The following is an 18,000-nucleotide window of genomic DNA, read 5'->3' as shown; positions in this document are numbered from 1 at the left end:
CCCCGAGGCGTCGCTAGACGGAGCAAATGTGCCCCTGGTTTGGCACACACAAGAAGAAGAAGCCAAAAGAGAAGCAGCTCTGCTTTCCAGGCTCCTTTCTTCTCGCTGGGGGGGCCGGTGGGCAGTCATACTTTCCGAGGCTTCTGAGATCATCTCGGGAGAAATGCTTGAGATCCACTTTCCCATTTCCATGAAACATCCACTTTTGCGAGAAATTTGGGATAATGCGTGGCAGCGTGCATCACTGGTTGACTTCCAAATTGTTCTCATTTCAAAACTATGTTTCCAGCTACTGGCGTTGCGTGTATAAACAAACAATGGACTGGTTGCCAATCAATGTCAGGGCAGCCATAAAGATAATGAATGGACTAGCAATACACTGGTTGTCAGTCAGCGTTCTATTTTCAAAGCGCCCGTCATAAAATGGCCACATCTTGATTTCCGTGCCGGTGACGCACCTGACAATTTTGTGACTGAACGCAGACTTGATCTCAGACCAGTGAAGTTGAGGTGATCAAGGTGCAGACAGACAGATTCTGAGCTCTGCAGATGAGTGTGGTGGATGTCGAACCCTCTGCATCACGGCAGGGGGACGGAGGGTTGAGCGCCGGCTTCGGCCCTGTCAAAGATTGTGCGCCTCTCCTGCGCTGATTTTTAACGTAGTGAGAGGAGCCACTCCCATTGACGAGGAAGCAAGGCCACTCTGTTCGCTCCCACAACGGCGCCTTTCTAACTGCACTCGACTTTGATAATAACAAATGAAAGAAAGCTCCACCCATGCGTACAGGCCGGGCGCCAAATATAGGATCACGAGACATATTGGAAACACAATCGACTGACTGGCCATCGGAGTTATCGTTTTCACTGTTTTCATTTTGTTTGTAGTTTTTTTTTTTTTTGTAATCAACTAATTTTATCCCAGCCATTTTCACAAGAGGAAACACCTCAATTACAGCGTTTTTCTGGAATTTGACTGATTTTACAAGGCCTACAGAGTATTGTGTTCTCGAGATATAAAAACATGAAGCAATGACGCAAAAAGAAAAAAAAAAAAAGGCTACGACGTATAAATACGTCTTTGGGAGGCGGGGACTACAATTTTTACAACGTATATATACGTCTGATGGATTGATTGAGTTAAGGTAGTTGAATTAGTTGACTTTGTGGCTTTGTTAGTATATTTAGTCTTAGTTTATTTTTTTTAATGGTATATTATTCATGCGCAAGATTACAAAATGTTGTAAAACTGCTTCAAATTGATATAAAAACAATCCCAAACACATTTATTAAATTGATTTAAAGTCCGTCATGGTGCAGACGGACAAACAACGGCCCAGTTGCCAGTCAATTTCGGGCCACATAAACAGTTGCTGGGTTAGTTTTCATCATGTTGTGTTTGGTAATATTCCCGAGAGTCGCTTCATGACGAACATCATGTAGTGCTTCACATGACATCTGACTTCGGTGCAGCTATCGTGGCAGCGTCTGTTCACACTCAATGCGGTGGTCCGAGGTGTGTCGTATACCTGAGCAGGATCGAGGCGCTAGGAAAGGGAGCATCTGGAATGTTCCTGGAGAGGATTGTGAAGCGGAATACAAGACGTTGACTCACCCACCGTAATCTCTTTGACAGACGTTGCATGAGAGGAGCAGTGGAGCTTTTCACAGCACAGCTGAGAAACAACAGTAACACGTGGGTGGAAGTAGCTACAAGGTTAATAAAAAAAAATATGTTTAATACTTCACAAAAGCAAACGACTATTGTTACATTCTCCTAAACCTTTTTTTCCAAACGTCTTGGAGCAATGAGTCGTACAATAAATAAAACGATGAGCTAAGCAGCGGTGACAATGAATCTGCACACAATCTTGCCTTCATGCTTGTCCAATTCCTTTTGCTCTGAAGCATCACAGTCATCGATTCTTTTTATTTTATTTATTTATTTTTTTCCAAAACAGGCTTACTGTAATTTATCCAACCAAACATTTCCCACTCGTTTTTATTTGAAAACAACAAGCAGACTTGAAATCTTGAGGTGACATAAAGAGCTTCGGCAGTTTAAATGATTTGCTCTCATGATATTTTCAAGACTTTAAATTGATTAAATATGCAGAAAATGAATAGATGACAGGGAGCCAGGCCAATCGTATCAATTATTAAAAAAAAAAAATAAAAATACAAAATCCATCATATTTGTGCTTCTGTTCCCGTGTGTGTTAAAGTAGCAGTGCTGTTTTGAATTATATGAAGTATATTTCACCTGCTGTATATAGCGGGCAGGACTTGGTTGATTTTATGTTTAAGGCAGTTACACAGCTTGCACATAGGACAGGACAAGCGTTAGTGAGCCAGGCGGTGGCGTGTCATGGGAGGGGCTATTCGCTGCCAAAACCTGCTGTCAAGATTTGCAGTGCAAATGAGAGGACAGTCCAGGAAGTTCGCATCATCCTAAAGTCTGTGTAGCAATTAAAGCCAAGCCACTAAATCCATAGGCGTGTGTCTGCGCAGATTAACTAGTGAATCATCATTACCAACACACGCTACAAGGCTGATTCTACCCGGTTGTTTTTTTTTTTTTTTCTGGTGAAATTGCATGTGAATGTTGAAAAACTGAAATGAAATGCCGTGGAATTAAATGTGGAGTGAGACTTGTGTCAAATGTTTTGTAGTTGAAATTTAAATCTGTCAAGAAATGTTGAAGGAGGTGGCAAAAAATGGGGAATTTTGGAAATTTGAATGCAGACTTACTGTGAAAATGCAGAATTCGGAAAATGTGGAGGTTTTTGAAGCATAAACATTGTTACGGCCATTCATATGTTCCAAAAGCAGTTATTTATCCAAATTGGATATGTTTGACCCGAGGTACGTGTCCAGCCAACCACCTGTACAGCATTAAAATAAAATGTGAGTTATGCAAAAAAAAAAATCATACTAATAATTAAAATGATAAAGTTGATTTTTTTTTGTGACAAAAATCATCATCATCATCAAAAATCTGATTTTTGTGGTGGTAGGAATCGGAAATCTGATTTTTGCAACAAAAAAAACACAGAAATCTGATTTATGTGAAATGTAAAATAATGCAATCAAGAAATCAGGTTACTGGGCAGAAATTAAAATCAGATTTTTGGGGGGAAAAATGAAATCAGATTTTGTTACCCCCAAAAATCAATCAAAATGTTAAATCAGATTTCTTTCATTGTACCCGCATTTGCATTTGTTATATTTTCCAGTCCACATTTCCGGACACTGCTATATTTGCAACCTGATTGTTTGTTTTGTTGCACTTTGACACACGTACAGTTCATGCCCGTAAACAATTTGGAGTTGTCTGATGTGGTTGAATTGATCGCAGATTGTCACGTTAACGAGTGCAACTATCGCCCCACACGCGACATCGTGACCGCGACGAAGTTGATGATGCCAATGATTAAGTGTTTAAACTCACTGCACTTTGGTATCTTATGAGACTATTTGCCTCATGGCCGATTCCAAGGTTATAAAGGATGCAATTTTCCCAAACATGATCTAATGAGAGCCTGATGCGATGCTGGCAAATTCGTTCTCCTCTCGTATCTTCTCACTGTAATGTCCACGAGAGCGGCGCTTTATCTGTTGGCTTTGGCTTTGCTTGTTTTATGGCGAGGAAGCAAAACGTTTCCACATGTCAGAACATCTTTGTTACGTACATGAAAAGGTCATCGTTGTGTGATATACTGCGCTGAATGTCTCCCTGCAGCTCGTCAAATTGAAGCATTCATTTGCCACTGCATGCTCGCTGTCATTTCAATAATCCAGACGACACAAATTCCCATTAAGAGCATTACCTCAGCAATTATTTGTTCTAAAGTATCACCGTCACAAAACCTTTTCTGAACTCGCGGCCATTTCAGACCATTTTGACAGATTTTTCAAGACCGACACAATGTGTGCCGTGTCAATATAAGCTCAGAAAAACGCCTTAATTGCATCACATTTATTTATGATATTTTGTAATGTTTAGACCATCGGTGTCAAACTCTGGCCCGCGGGCCAAATTTGGCCCGGGGTGTAAGTATATTTGGCCCGCAAGGCTACACCGAACGACTACTATACCATTTTACATTCTATGATAATCGTAACATTCAACATGATAATAGTTATTTTAAAAACTAAACATTAATAAGCACTTATAATTAAAAAAAAAACTATAAAAAAATCTGCATTTATATTGTTTTTAAAAAATTAATTAAATTTGAGTTTGACACCCCTAATTTAGACCCTCAAAATCAGTGCTGTTTTCTTGGAAAACAGCCCGTTGCCATGGAAACTGCATTTTATGAACAATCCCAAACTTTTTTCAACATCATGATGTTTTAAACATTTTTCCCCAGCCATTTGGTTCATATCGGACAATTCCTTCCAAAGTAGGAGGCCACAATATACTTAGTAAAAATATATTGCATTGCGTCAGTGTTCACCTGATTTGGATTTCAACGGCCTCAAATTAAATCTGAACGTTTGCAGTAAAAGCACAGCTTGTTCGTTTCATTTCAGAGCCATTGCGGTGACGTGTGTAGCGCCGAAAAGATGACAATATTGCAAAATTTATGGACTCGACTCCATCATGTGAAAACATAATACACACGAGCCACTCAACCATTTGACGGAAAGCGACAAGCGAAGCCCACTTAGCAGTCGACGGTTTGCGTCCATCCACGTGTGTCTGTCCAAATGTTTATTGCCGTTATGAAGTGCCGCACCGAAGCGCTCACACGTGATCCGTGAGCAATGGAACGTGTCGTCTGACAGTCGTCAGTTGGTCTTGGCCTTCCCGAAGCATGACAACATTCATTCTTATCATTCTCCTGGTTTGCCACAGCAGCAGTAGCGCCGGTTTCAACGTGCAAAATGACTTCCCGATGGAGCGGGAGGAGCGAGGCCCCGCCATCCCGCTTGGAGTCAGCGTGTCTCTCGCAGCCGCTCATTCTTTCCAAGTTCGGCGAGAGAGAGAAAAAAAAACAAAAAAAAAAAAACCCCGCGTCTGGACTGGCTGGCTCGTGTGGAGTGAGGAAGCGTTTACAAAGTTTTGCCAGGACGTAAAGTTTGACTGCTTTGACCGTTGTCAGGGGAACCTCGCTTTTCCCCTGGAGGTCATGGGTGTGCAAAGTACGGCCTGCGGCCCATTTTTGTCAAACAGAACTGACTGAAACAGGAGTGCAGAACATTTAGATTCTCCTTTCTTATTCCCGGGATTGCCTCAACACACGGCATACAATTTGGAAATTTTTGAAACAGCACACTCTTTAACATTTTACGGAAGTGCATAGATCATATTATTGTCATAACAATATTTGACTTTTAATGTAGCTTTTTAATTTCATTTCACTCATTTCATGGATGCTTATATTTGTCACGTTCAATCCAACCATTTACGGCTACTGATATATCGTCAAGTATCGAATATATAAGGAGCCTCGGTTTGGATCGGGCTTTGGTAATCAATCAACTCATTCACCAAGTTAAAAAAAAAAAAAAAGATCTTTGACGTCTTTAGCCGTCAATGGTGGTAAATGAGTTAATTACTTTTTTTTTTTTTTTTGGATTACTTGAATCAGAGGAAAAATCTTTTTTTGTCATTTTCATCCCTTTATTCACAAACTGGAAAGCGTTTCAAATTTAGGGTGTAGAAAATGCTCAAACATAAATTGATTATGGTTCACGTTAATGTTTAAGTCCGTAACATGCATCCAAAAATCTGCAGAAATGCTGACCGCTGTTTTCCAAAGTATAAGCAGATGTGTGCAAATGTTGCATTTGGATGAAACACACAGATGGAGGGTGACAGAAATCAGAATATTTGCTGTCAAGAGGCTGAAATTCTGACTTCTTTGCACAATTCCACATTGTATGCGATGTCTTGGAACAATCAATCAAATATTAAAATACTTTTTAAATAAATTGATGATTGATTAGTTGCTGATTAATCGCGACAAGATATCTCTTGTCTTTTTGTTTACATGATATCATCCGGGGGGGGGCTGAAAACGCCAAATGTTTACAAGGTCAATCAAGTTTTTCAATTCTTAACGCAAAACAAAATCATCTATTGACTTTTCTGAAATGTAATCCAGGACGCTGAGTGCATTTCATCATTACAAAGTCATTTTTCATCTGCGCATAATTATCTGGCGTTTACGCGGTGGAAGTCGTGTACGCTGTTAATCGTCTTCAAATGTTTTTTTTTTTTTGTTTTTTTTGTTTTTTGTTTTTTATGCTCTCTCACTTTCTCTTCCAGTGGCCTGTTTTGTTTTGGCTGCCACTGCGTGATTATCGCTGAAAGTCAAACGCTAAGAAAGCTCGAGCGGTCCCCGGAAAACATGACCGTAATGTTGGCTCTCCTTCGTGTGCGCTCGATTAGATTCAGGTGTGGGCGACATGAAGTCGAGAGGCCGAACAATCACTGCTCGCTAAGCTAATGTTAGCGACTGCAAGTGAGGACGATGACACAATGTTGAAACGTGTTTATTGGAAAATATTTGGAGTTTACTCGGAATTGAAACTGTCGGCAACAAAATCCGCTGCAAACGTGCTCACTGTGATCCCCGCTCAACAGCTCTACGTACACTTTCACGCTGTTTGTTAAAGAGTTTGACGCTTTTTAAAAAAAAATTTCCCTATCCATGTGTCACCGTACGGTGTGAACGGCACCATTACCGAGTGGTGAGGTCCAAGGTAGTAGAAAGTGACGCTCGCTGTGTGAAAATGCAAAAAAAGCAGAATAGGTCAACTGTGGCTGTGTGAAAGGGCCTGGGTTGCTTTCACGCCGCCAAACTTTAGAATCGGACTTTGGCTTCTTGTTTGGTTGAGTGTGAAAATTTTGTCTCACAGTTTACAGGAAAATTGGCGCATTCGTCAGAGCTAATTTTTGTTTCCCCTTTCATGCAGTTCATTTGGTGGGCTTCAAAATTTTTGTCTGTCCAAAAATGTTGTTATAGGTTAGCTGCTTTCACACAAAGATTGGAGCCGCACACGGTTCTGTGTTTTGTCTGAAAAGGCAACTTAGGTTGATTTCACACTGAAGTCTGTTTTAAATGAGTTCTACTTTGATATTTTTTCCCCCTTGATAAAGTTCCTTTGGTCAAGTGTTAACATATTAGTTTTTTTCACGCAGTCGACTGCTAGAACTAAATTAAGTGGGACGGTGACAAATTAATACTTCTCTCACAGCAACAGTGGGGCAGTATCAATGTTCAAAAAGTTAAATAATAATTAAAAAAAAAAAGTGTTGGGTGACGGGTGTTAAACTCGCCACCACTCAGCCCTGTCCCAGCTTTCACACAGCCAGCAATCGCTCTGCCTCCGTTTACACCCCAGATACTACCTCAGAAAGCCAAACCTTCACCTGAGTTTCCACACAGCGTCCGTACCTTTCACGCAGTCCGGCAACACAGGGATGAAGCAGGCTCACATCATTTCATTGGAAATTCTAAGTCAATGTGTGTGGTTGCTCGTTTAAATATGTTAAAGAGTTGCAAAGTGCGTTTTGGTGGCCAGGGTCATTTGGTTTTCTGGGGTTTTAAGACCACGCTGGACGAGGAGCGCACGCAGGAGAAGGCCGAGGGGGAAACCTTGAGCGGGTCGATCAGGTTGTTCTCCAGCCTCACGGCCACCAACGTGGAATCGCCGCTGTGCTCCGGGTCGCAGATGCCCTCGTCGGGAACGCTCCTGGAAAAGAGCGAGGCCACGTTTTTGTGGGGGGTGAATGCAAGCCGAGGCTGAAGATGGAGAAAGTCTCCGGTCCGTCCTTACCTGATCTTGTTGTTGTTGAGTCTGAGGAAGTGCAAGTTGGTCATCTCGTTGATGCCCGAAGGCACGTTAAGCAGCTGGTTGTGGTCCAGACACAGCTCCACCATGGAGTGGTATGACCCGAAGAACGACTCTGGTTCGATGGCCTCGCCGTCCAGTTTATTGTAGGACAGGTACAGGTACTCCAGGCCAGGGTCCATGTGAGCAAACACGAAGCCTGAGGTTCGTTCGAGACATTTTCAAATGGATAGTTAGAACAGGAGACTTTTGCCTGGGGAAGGCTTTCGAACAAGCGATAAGGTTCCAAATTAGGCTTTAAAGCCCCAGTGAGGATTCCAAATTGGCAAACCAATGTTAGAGTTTCAAATTACGTTTCAAAACGGGGTTTCTGTCTAGCATACAGGTACAGCGTGTACGGTGGTGTCCACCCACCAGGTATCCTCTCAATGCGATTCCCCACCAGCACGAGGTGAACTAGTGACTTGGGCAGAAAGGACGGCACCAGGTACAGCCTGTTGTGGGAAAGGTCTAGGGACTCCAGACTCCTGCAGCAGGAAAACACGAGGACGGGTGAAGGCCCAAGGACTTTTTACCTCGGTAGACATCTCACAGAATTACCGCCCACTCAAGACAAAGCGCTCAGGCGAGCACCTGAGCCAAAAATAATAAGTCAATCGTCAATCATGCGTCGCTGAACCTCGTGAAACGAAAGAATTGAAATATTAGCCGATCAACAGGCTTGATGCGAATTCCTGATGGCTCTCTCTGAGCGCTTTGTGTTCCTTCTTGTCTGCTGTATTTTAGCATGGCAGACGTTAGCATGTTAGCTGTCTGGATAGCTCATCAAACCCGAGCACCTGTCTATTGAGGCATCCTATATGCTGACTGTTAGCATTTTTGCAACTCTGGTGTGAAATAGGGTCGTGCTACATGGTGTCATGTGACTTGCGTATAGGGCTAGCTTAGTGGTTTCGGGTATCAAAATGTTTTGTCGTCTTATGTTAGCATACAGCCTGTTAGCAACACAGCATTTTCTCCATTCTTGTGTGAGATAGAGTAAGATGTGAAATCTTCGTATTTTCTGCACTCAAAATTACATTTTCTGATAGTTTCTGATGACAAGTTATGATGTGAAATCTTTTATGGTCTGTCTTGGGCCTTTTACACACACATAGAAAAATGTATTATTTTTGTAACGACTTTTTTGTTTTTGTCAGGACAGACACCAGATTTGTTTATGTTTTATAAGAGTTCTGTAACTGATTTAAAAAAAAAAAAAACATCTTAAAATCGGAAAGATTCTTGGGTGTAGTGGTCCCAAGTCGTTTCTGTAGTTCAAATGACTGAATGTTAAACAGACTGCTAGCATGTGAGCATTTTGTACATTCTTTGTTTGGAAGACAATCTGATTTCTGGGTATGATGTGAAATTTCTATTTGATTTCAGAGTATTATGTGAAATCTATCCACTTTCTATCTTTTTTAACATAAAGGACGCACGGATTGTCCTAGCATGCTGGATGTTAGCATAATGGCTGTTAGCATGTTAATGTTTGATCCACCCCAGTATGAAATCATGTCTGACTATCCATAATGATTTTGCCTTTGTAATTTCTGGACTCAGCGGGATGTTGGTACGGTATACATTATGTCAACATAGCGGCTGTTAGCTTGGATAGCATTCCACATGTGTTGCCAAACCTGTGGTGGATCCAAGCCAGAGGGGCGATCCTGCTCTCCTCCAGCCTGTTGTGCCTGAGCGAGAGCACGTTGAGGTTTTTGCTGTGGTTGAAGATGCCCGCTGGGATTTCTTCAATTAGGTTGTTCTCTAGGTACAACTCCTGAGGAAAGCAGTAGCGTTTTTGTATTTTCTTCAATAAATTTCAACATTTAGCGTACATTTCTTTTGGTTGGAAGGGGAAAAAAAAGACCGCACGTGGACTTGGTTTTATACATTTGTCCCACACTCAGTGGCGTCAGTCGAGTTTATTTGGCAGATCTTGCTGTGGTTTGTTGGAACTTTTTTTCAGTGCATCATAAATCTCTGAAATGTTTCCGATTAGCTGTCAAAAAGTTGCCTTGTTCAAAGGCAGCAGATGGCACGCTGATGAGCTGAGCACGTACCAGGAGTAAGGCAGGGAGGCCCTGCGGCAGGGTTCGGAAGTGGTTTCGACCCAGTCGCAGGTAGGACAGCTGCACCAGGGGCGCAAAGGCCTCGGGGTCCACGTTGGCCTCGCTTAGAAGATTGGCCTCCAGCTCCAGAATCACCAAACTAGCCAGACCTGCAAGTACGCTTAACAATTATACGCTACAGAACATTGCGATACATTTTTCTCCAATAATACGATTCGCACTGATTTTGATTCTCGGTTCTCCGGCGATTTGATGCTATTCGATCTTGTGATGGGATGCAATTCACTCCAAGGATGATACGGAATGATTATTTTCATTCACAAAATGAAACGATTTACTCGAATTGTGATCTAATTCCGTTCACTAAAATGCCAATAAAATCCGATTCATCTGAGTTACAACAAAATACGATACTCCTTTGACGATGAGTTATGATGTGTTCTGACAACAGTAGGATGTGATTGAATTCAAATGCGATACGGTAGGAGTCATTACAAGTATGATCCACCAGGATTCATGAAGCAATATAATTGACTCCAGGTTTGTTAGATTAGGATTCACTCGCGTTACAATTCACTCAAATTATGACGTGATGCGTAACAATCCGATTTACTAAAATTATTTAATGATTCTCGCTAAATATGGTACAAGCCAGTACAATTACGATACGAATAACTACAATTTTGATACAAAGTGTGGTTATAATAATAGGCGGCATGAGTTGTTGAGTTAGATGCGGAATCACCTTGGAAAGTGTATCCGTGGATCTTTTGCAGTCGATTTTCGTTGATTTTCAGCTCCTGCAGACTCGTTGGAAGACTGGCGGGAACCACTTCTAGAAGGTTCCCGTCCAAGTACAGACGGCGCAGCATCTTCAGACTCTGGTAGACGCGCGTTGATTGACAGGGAAATGAATTTCTGCTGTTATTCGATGCTCAATAGAAAGGTGACCGTGGCGTATGCTGCCATGTCTCACTTTAAAGGCTTTTTGATCGATCCCTGTGGACGAGAGTTTGTTCTTCTTCAAGTTGATCCATTCCAGGTTGGGAATGCCGTTGAAGGCCTCCGCCGGGATGCTGCTGATGTCGTTGCCTGCATGAAAACAAAACGTCGCTTCATAATGATATTTAATCATTGTCAACCTCATTTTTTTTCTTTGATCTATTGGTTGTGAGTGTCTATCAAAGATGTGTTGTGAGCGAGAAGATGTGTCACTCACCCTCAAGGCTGAGAGACTTGAGCTCTGGCATGAGTAGAGGAGGGAAGTACGTCAGTCTGGCGTTGTCACAAGTCAGCGTGACATCAGAGAGTTCGCAGCCAGGAGGAAGACCTCCTTCCTTCGTCGCCACCTCCTTGTCTTGCTCCTTTTCCTTCACTTCATCCTTCGTGGCATCAGGAGGTCTTGGGATGGGAGCAGGGAGGAGATCTGGTTCCTCGGATTCCTCCTCTTCTTTGGGGGGCATTTGGAAGACATCTCCTCTCAACCACACCTCCTCCTCTTGCAGAATTTCCTCTCTCAAATTTTTCTCTCTCTCCCATGCTTCTCTCTCCTCCTTCCTCCTCCGCTCCTCTTCCATTTTTCTTCTCCTCTGCTCTTCCTCCACTTTTCTCCTCCTCTCTTCTTCCTCCGTCTTCCTTCTTTCCTCCTCTTCCTCCTCCGCTATCCTCCTCTGCCTCTCCTCCTGCTCCTTCCTCTCCTTCCTCTTCCTCTTCTTCACCTCCTCCCGCTTTCTCAATCGCTCCTCTTCCTCCAGGTGCTCCTCCTCTTCCCGCCAGAGGATGCGCTGGATTTCCTCGTGGCTGAACTGGGGGGTTGTGGTGATAATGGACTGGTGGTCGTCACGGTTACGGGGTGCTGGGGAGTCACCAGAAAGTTCAAGACTAAGGTCGGGATCTGAGGTGAGGGCGGTAATGGCCGACCACAGGGCAGGAAAGAGACGAGAGACGGGAAAGGAGAAAAGGTTTGAGGGGGGGAAGGAGGAAGATAGAAAATGACAGAAGGATGGACAGACAGACAGACGGCTGTGTGTTAGTGTACTAGTCAGACAAGCCTCATCCCACATAACATGTGTATGTATCGTACACACATACATTTGTAACCATGTCATACATGCACCTTATATGTGAAAGATAGGAGAGAGAGTGAGAGAGAGCTGCAGCGACCCAAAATAATCGGCTGATAATCGGTCTATCACTAGTATCGATTATACAGCGTTTATTGGTTGAAGGGTTTAATTCTTGGATTATGTCACTATGCTTTCATTTTGACGCCAGCATGCACACGTGCCGACGATGTCACCTACATCAACATCGTCGTCCATCACCAATGTTGTAAGTTATTGTTTGTGCTACATTAATGAACATGCTCCACCCCAACGTGAGAACGAATGCGCTGCACACATTTGCAAAGTTTAGCCATGAGCAACAAAAACCCCCAGGCCTCGCAGACGCATCGTCATCCGTATGGCCTCCCGATGTGGCAGCATGGCTCGCTTCCTCACGTGCTGCGTTAGTACCTGAGTCCATGCAGACGGGGCAGCACTCCCCGGCGGCGGCGGGCGCCAGCGGGAGGCGGCAGGGCACGACCGGGCAGGCCAGCTCGTCGCAGACCACTCGCCCGCCCGTGCATAGACACGTGACGCACGGAGAGGGAGACCACACGGCCTGGTTGAACATGGTCATGCCCTGGAACAGGCACTGACCATGCTTACCTGCACACACATGCAGTCCGTTTAGCCCTTTTTTTTTATTGTGTGAGTACCACAGAGCATTCAACAGTATTTTTGTTTTAAAGTAGTGCCCTGCGATACAAATTTAATTCATTGTGACCATACTTGCATTTTGAATCATTTCCATGAGCAGCCTTACATGCCCATCTGGCGCTCACTGATGAGACGATACAATCATGTTGTTGTTGTGGACCTAAATATTATATGGTGTCCTCTTATCAAACGTGACGCTTTTGCATCAGACCAGACAAAGCAGTCATCGTCTGCTCCCCGTGCTTAAGTGCACCTTTTCAACAGCAAAGCAGCCAAGTGAGTGTGTGTGTGTCGCTGAGTCAGCTAGCAGTGCAACAAGTGAGTGTTTGCGGCCGTTTTTAGTGTGGCCCCTCTGTCATTGATGCTGCTAATCTTACACTTGGTGGCTGCTTTGTTTCATGCAAGGCAGAATGTGCAAGCTTTATTTAGGAGGCTTTTTCTCTCTCGCCCTACCCTGTCATCGACTGCCGCATTGTCCTGCCGCCATACGGCAGTCTGCGCTTACACCCTCGCACTCAAGTGCGGCTATCGTGTCGACAGCGCGTTAAAAGTAAGCGGCGTTTCCTCCACACTTCAAAGTTTTCTTCATGAATGCAAAATATACACATCTGGACTTAACTACGTATGGCCTTTTTTCTTATACAAGGAGAAGCCTTTAGCTTACACATATTTGTCTCATAATATGATATTTAATACATGACATGTTTACAAGCATATCTTTCCACTTGTGCAACAATTGAGAATGTTAACGCTAGGGCTGCTTGATATTGGAAAAAAAAAACATGTAATGTGCGATTTTTATATTGCAATATTACCTGTATGTAACTCAGAAATTACATTTTTGTTATATAATGCAGTGGTTCTCAAATAGGGATACTAGTACCCCTGGGGGTACTTGAAGGAACTCCACGGTGTACGCAAGATTTTTGAGAAAACAAACAAACGTGCAAAAATCCTTAAAAATATTAGTATTGAATTCAAATATAAGATAATAAAACAAATTTTATGATCATTAGGTTATTCAATATGATTTTTTTAAAAACCCAAAGCCCCCCCCCAACCTAGAATGATTCGACCCAACTTGTCACGTGCTACCTCTCGTTACCCGTCAATCACCCGAAGAGAGACTTAAGGGGTACTTGGCTGAAAAAAGTTTGAGAACCACTGATATAATGAAAGACGTAGCTAATTAATTGTAATCACAATATTTCAATTTTATCGCTATATTGTGCAGCCCTAAAGTCGTCTCATTTCGATGTGTTGTCTTTGCATTTTGTCTTTGTCGTCAAGTTACAACTCGTTCGATTTGCTATGTAAGCATTGTTCGCACGATATTGTAAATATTTTTTTCACGTCAAAATGTGAACGAAAAGATTAGCTTCTCTGAGGCTCACATGGCAGACTACTGACCTGGTAGAACGTTGTAGCTAGAGTGTTGCTCCGGTACGTCCCTGTAGGACTCCAGCAGCACAACGTCCCCTCGAACATTCTGCGCCGGAACGCGGGGACTGTTGGGAGCGTGTCGGCTCCTAAGTGGTTTCGCGCTCCCCGATCTGACTCCGGCCTGACCTGCAAAACACAAGAACCCACAAGACCCAAAGGCCAAAAAAGTTAATAACATTGTTTTGGCTATGACTCGGTTCTTGTGGTTCTTGCGGTGTTCCTCACTGGAGGCTGACCCCCCGTATCATCGGGCTCTTTCACACAGAGATCACACATATTTGGCGGAAAAGATCTAGATTTTACGTGACCATACCTTTCAAACGGAACCCCGCGAAACAAAGCATTTTGATTACGTGACATTTGTCTGACGGATTGGGAGGAGTTATTAAAAACTAGCCATAAGCATTCAACGGTAGCTTGTATGGTTTTTTTTGTTTTTTTTTACCGGATCTCAGCTTACTTGGTCCGTCCCGTTTCCTCTTCAACCGTCGTATTCCTCCATCCGGTTTGCGAAGTTTTCCCCGGCCATTTTGTCCCTCCGTCACGGTGAAAAGAAGCAGCCATAGAGCTGCCAGAAGCAGCCCCGTCTTCATACCTTAACACACACACACGCATGCACACACTTCTCTAAACACACCGTCAACCTCCAAATGTCTATTTTCCTCTCGTCCAACAAGAAGACAATTTTTTACCTGCCGCACCTTGGTGACAACACAGACGTCCGTGCTGCGACTGGCCTTCACATACTCTTTGTGTGTGTAATTAGTAGTCTGCAGTCCTGTCATTATTAAAGCTTCCACCTCTACACACCCACCTGATAATTTGGTGTGAATATGTGAAGATAGACACAAGCACTTTTTAGGACTGTGCATTGTGGTACTTTGGTTTCAGGTGGACATTTTAAAGTACCAAAAACTCCTGGAGACTTGAGTCACACTGCTACTAAATTTCAAACCTCGGCCGTTGTCAGGTGGATGATGAAGTTGAAATCATTTTGGAAAAAGAATTCAGCCTTTGAAGACAGTTTGACTAGGCATCATTTTTTTTTTGATTTGGTAGAGATGTCAAGCATCAATGGACCTCCCCACAAAAAAAAGCCTCAAAGGAGGTATACTCAAAAAGTGACATGAAGTCTGCCGTTTTGGTTTAAAGCGGACGTTTTAGTCTTGTTCCCCATTTATCTTGTAGCCAGTTTGACTGAAATTTGGTCGGCTTGTTAATCATGTGCAGACCCACAAAAAGTCTCAAGAAACTGACTGAAGAGAAAAATGAAGTCTGCCATTTTGGTTTGAAGTGGACACTTTAGAGCAAACTTTTTGATTGGTGGAAAAAAATACATTTAATTTGAAATGAAAATGAACAAAAGCATTACAACAAAATATCTGTGTTTGACACGCCACAGTATTTAGAAAATACAAGGTTTATTCATTTAATTTTTTTTCAAGTTCAACGGGCCGTATTAAAACGTTTAATGGGCCGCATGTGGCCCCCGGGCCGTAGTTTGCCCACGCCTGCTTTAGAGTATTTTTATTCATCATTTAAACATGTTTAGGCTCTTGAAGCCAGTTTGATGGTAATTTGATAGGTTTCCTCGTGATTTTGTTTGATTGCAAGGTTTTAACTTAGCTCATAGCTCATATACTCGACAGATTGATGATGCGACTTATAGAAATTGATACAAGGGGGAAAACAAATCTCACATCAGTTGTGAGTGGTTGACAGAAGTGAGCTCAGAGGACTTTTGATAGCAGACCACATATTTTCTAACCACTTAACCACAACTTGTGAACTTAGGAATTGTTTCCGCTGCCCCCACGTGGACAGTAATAACTCACACCTGATGAAACTGTGCTGCCACTTCAAAGGGTTAATTATTCTGAGTAATTAAGGAAGAGAGAGAGAGAGAAAGAGCGACAGAGAGTGCTTAATGGTTCATGCCTCGTGTGTCCTCAGACAGAAGAAAGACGAGGGAGGGGAGATGTGGAAAATACTTTTTACCCCTTTAAGATCCTGGATGAGCAGGCTCACATGGAGCTCGAACGCAGGATAAAAATAACTGCATGTGTGTGTGTGTGTGTGTGTTAATGAAGGCCAGACAATGTGAGCTGTTCTCATTTTTTGCTCGTTCAAGTGACATTTTACATGTATTTTTTTGAAGAACATCAGGAAAAACATTCACTTAAGGAAGAAAAATAACACCTTTGTTCGCCATGTGGCATCTCTCAACTTATTGCAATTAAAACTATATGAAGCATTAAAGTGCTAAAAGAATATCATATTCAGACCTTCAACGCTGATTAGAAAACTCAGGGCTTGACTTTGGCCAGTTATTTTGATTTTTTTTTTCAAGTGGATTTAGTCATCAAATTTCGCTGCCACGCTCCGCCCACCTGCAGTAACAAAATGTTTCGCAATTTTAGCATCGGCCATATCTGTGATTTATGTGCTTGAAATTTGGTAGCAATCAGACTCACTCTATTGGAGACGTTTGTCATCAAATTGCTCGGTGAAATGACCGAAATCAGCCTGAAATGTCCACTTTGTAACCACAATGGCAAACTTCTTGTGTCTTTTTAAGCATAGCTTCTTGAGACTATTTTTGTGGGTCTACTCGTGATAATTGTGTCTACCAAATGTCGTTAAAAAGAGAAACTGATTTATTTTTTTTTCTCGAGTTGTGCGTAACGGAGCTAACTGTGCCTAATATGGCCGCTTCCAAACAAAGTGGCTCAGTGTCCTTTCTGTCATGGCTTCTTGCAACTTTTTTGTGGCTCTACTCACGATGGAAATGCCGACAAAATGTATTGTTGCAAAGGTTCATGGACCGAATTAAATCCAAAATAACAATAAATAAGTTCATGTGAACGAATCGCTGCTTTGAACCGGGATTGCAAACCTCCTGAGTCTTTTCAAATGTGGCCTTGCTATAGTTTTTTTTTTTTTTTTTTTGTGGGTCTAGTCTTCATAGACTTGTCTGCCAAATTTCATGTTTCTTAGTCAAACTGGCATGAGGGGTTAAATTTTTCAAATAATATTGTAAAAGAAATCTAACTATTTCAAGAGTTTAGTCAAGTAGTAGACAACCTATGTTTTTTTTTTCTTGAGACTTTTTTTTTTTCGTTGGTCTGCCCATGATAGACGTGTCTACCAAATTTCATGTGACTAAGTCAAAGCGGCTTTGGGGGCTCAGCTCTGGTCCGCTGGCTATGAGTGCGGTTTGCTGGCGTCCATTTTGAACGCTGGCGTCAGTAACCAAATATGGTTCTTGCCTGCTAAAAGGGAAAAATGTTACATAAATTCTGATGACGGCACGTCTAACAATGAGACCTCTGCCTGAGGACTAATGTGTTGTTAATCAGTAATACAGACAGTATGTATTCAAATTAATAAGAATTCAGCATCACCAAACAATACACGTGCGCTTAGGGGGCGGAGCTAATGACTGACAGAAAGATAGACGGGCAGGAAGTGGACCTTACCAGCACTTTGAAGGCCAAATTTTTCCTCCTCCGTTCCTCCTCCTCCTCTTCTTGTGGAAGCTTCTCCAGAGATGTGTGTGTGTGTGTGTGTGTTTGTTCAGATATGCTCTCCTATATGTGTGTGTGTTGTCCAGAAAAGTTTCTGTGTGTGTCGCAGTCGTGATTGCGTAGCGAGTGTGGTGCAACAGCATTAGGGCAAGCGAGCAAGCAAGAAGAGAGAGCGAGGGAGGAAGAGAGCGAGCGTGTCGGAGGGGAGCGTCATTCAGGTCTGGAAGGAGGTCAGAGTTCACGTCGTGGCCAAATATATCACTCAATGAAAACCGAAAACGTCAAAGAACAAAAAAAAAAAACACAACCTCAACAATATGACCTTAAAATTAAAACAGCACAATTCTC

At 42.7% G+C, this 18,000-nt stretch overlaps 2 protein-coding genes across 7 annotated transcripts in view; one reads left to right on the top strand and one right to left on the bottom strand.

The window, feature by feature from the left end:
- Window positions 1-18,000, top strand: part of cenpp (centromere protein P) — a 63,575-nt gene that overhangs the window by 44,138 nt on the left and 1,437 nt on the right. The gene's annotated exons all lie outside the window — the stretch shown is intronic.
- Window positions 6,489-17,788, bottom strand: ecm2 (extracellular matrix protein 2, female organ and adipocyte specific). Of its 3 annotated transcripts, none has more exons than XM_088308261.1 (12): window positions 17,605-17,788; window positions 14,586-14,720; window positions 14,093-14,251; window positions 12,437-12,631; window positions 11,140-11,775; window positions 10,897-11,012; window positions 10,666-10,801; window positions 9,912-10,069; window positions 9,489-9,628; window positions 8,221-8,333; window positions 7,792-8,005; window positions 6,489-7,707 (listed from the first exon to the last, which is right to left on the bottom strand). In XM_088308261.1, the coding sequence occupies exons 2-12, from the start codon at window positions 14,716-14,718 to the stop codon at window positions 7,539-7,541; spliced, it is 2,169 nt and encodes a 722-aa protein (XP_088164387.1). In that variant the 5' UTR covers window positions 14,719-14,720; window positions 17,605-17,788; the 3' UTR covers window positions 6,489-7,538. The 3 variants fall into 3 exon arrangements, with proteins under 3 accessions (XP_088164387.1, XP_088164386.1, XP_088164388.1); XM_088308260.1 differs by having other exon boundaries at window positions 11,140-11,819; window positions 12,442-12,631; XM_088308262.1 differs by lacking the exon at window positions 12,437-12,631 and having other exon boundaries at window positions 11,140-11,814.

Source organism: Idiotropiscis lumnitzeri, chromosome 11 (assembly GCF_059441095.1).
Source record: "Idiotropiscis lumnitzeri isolate Australia: NSW breed Sydney's pygmy pipehorse chromosome 11, RoL_Ilum_1.0, whole genome shotgun sequence".
In the NCBI taxonomy this organism is placed as follows: Eukaryota; Metazoa; Chordata; class Actinopteri; order Syngnathiformes; family Syngnathidae; genus Idiotropiscis; species Idiotropiscis lumnitzeri.
This window is presented reverse-complemented; position numbering and strand designations above follow the sequence as displayed.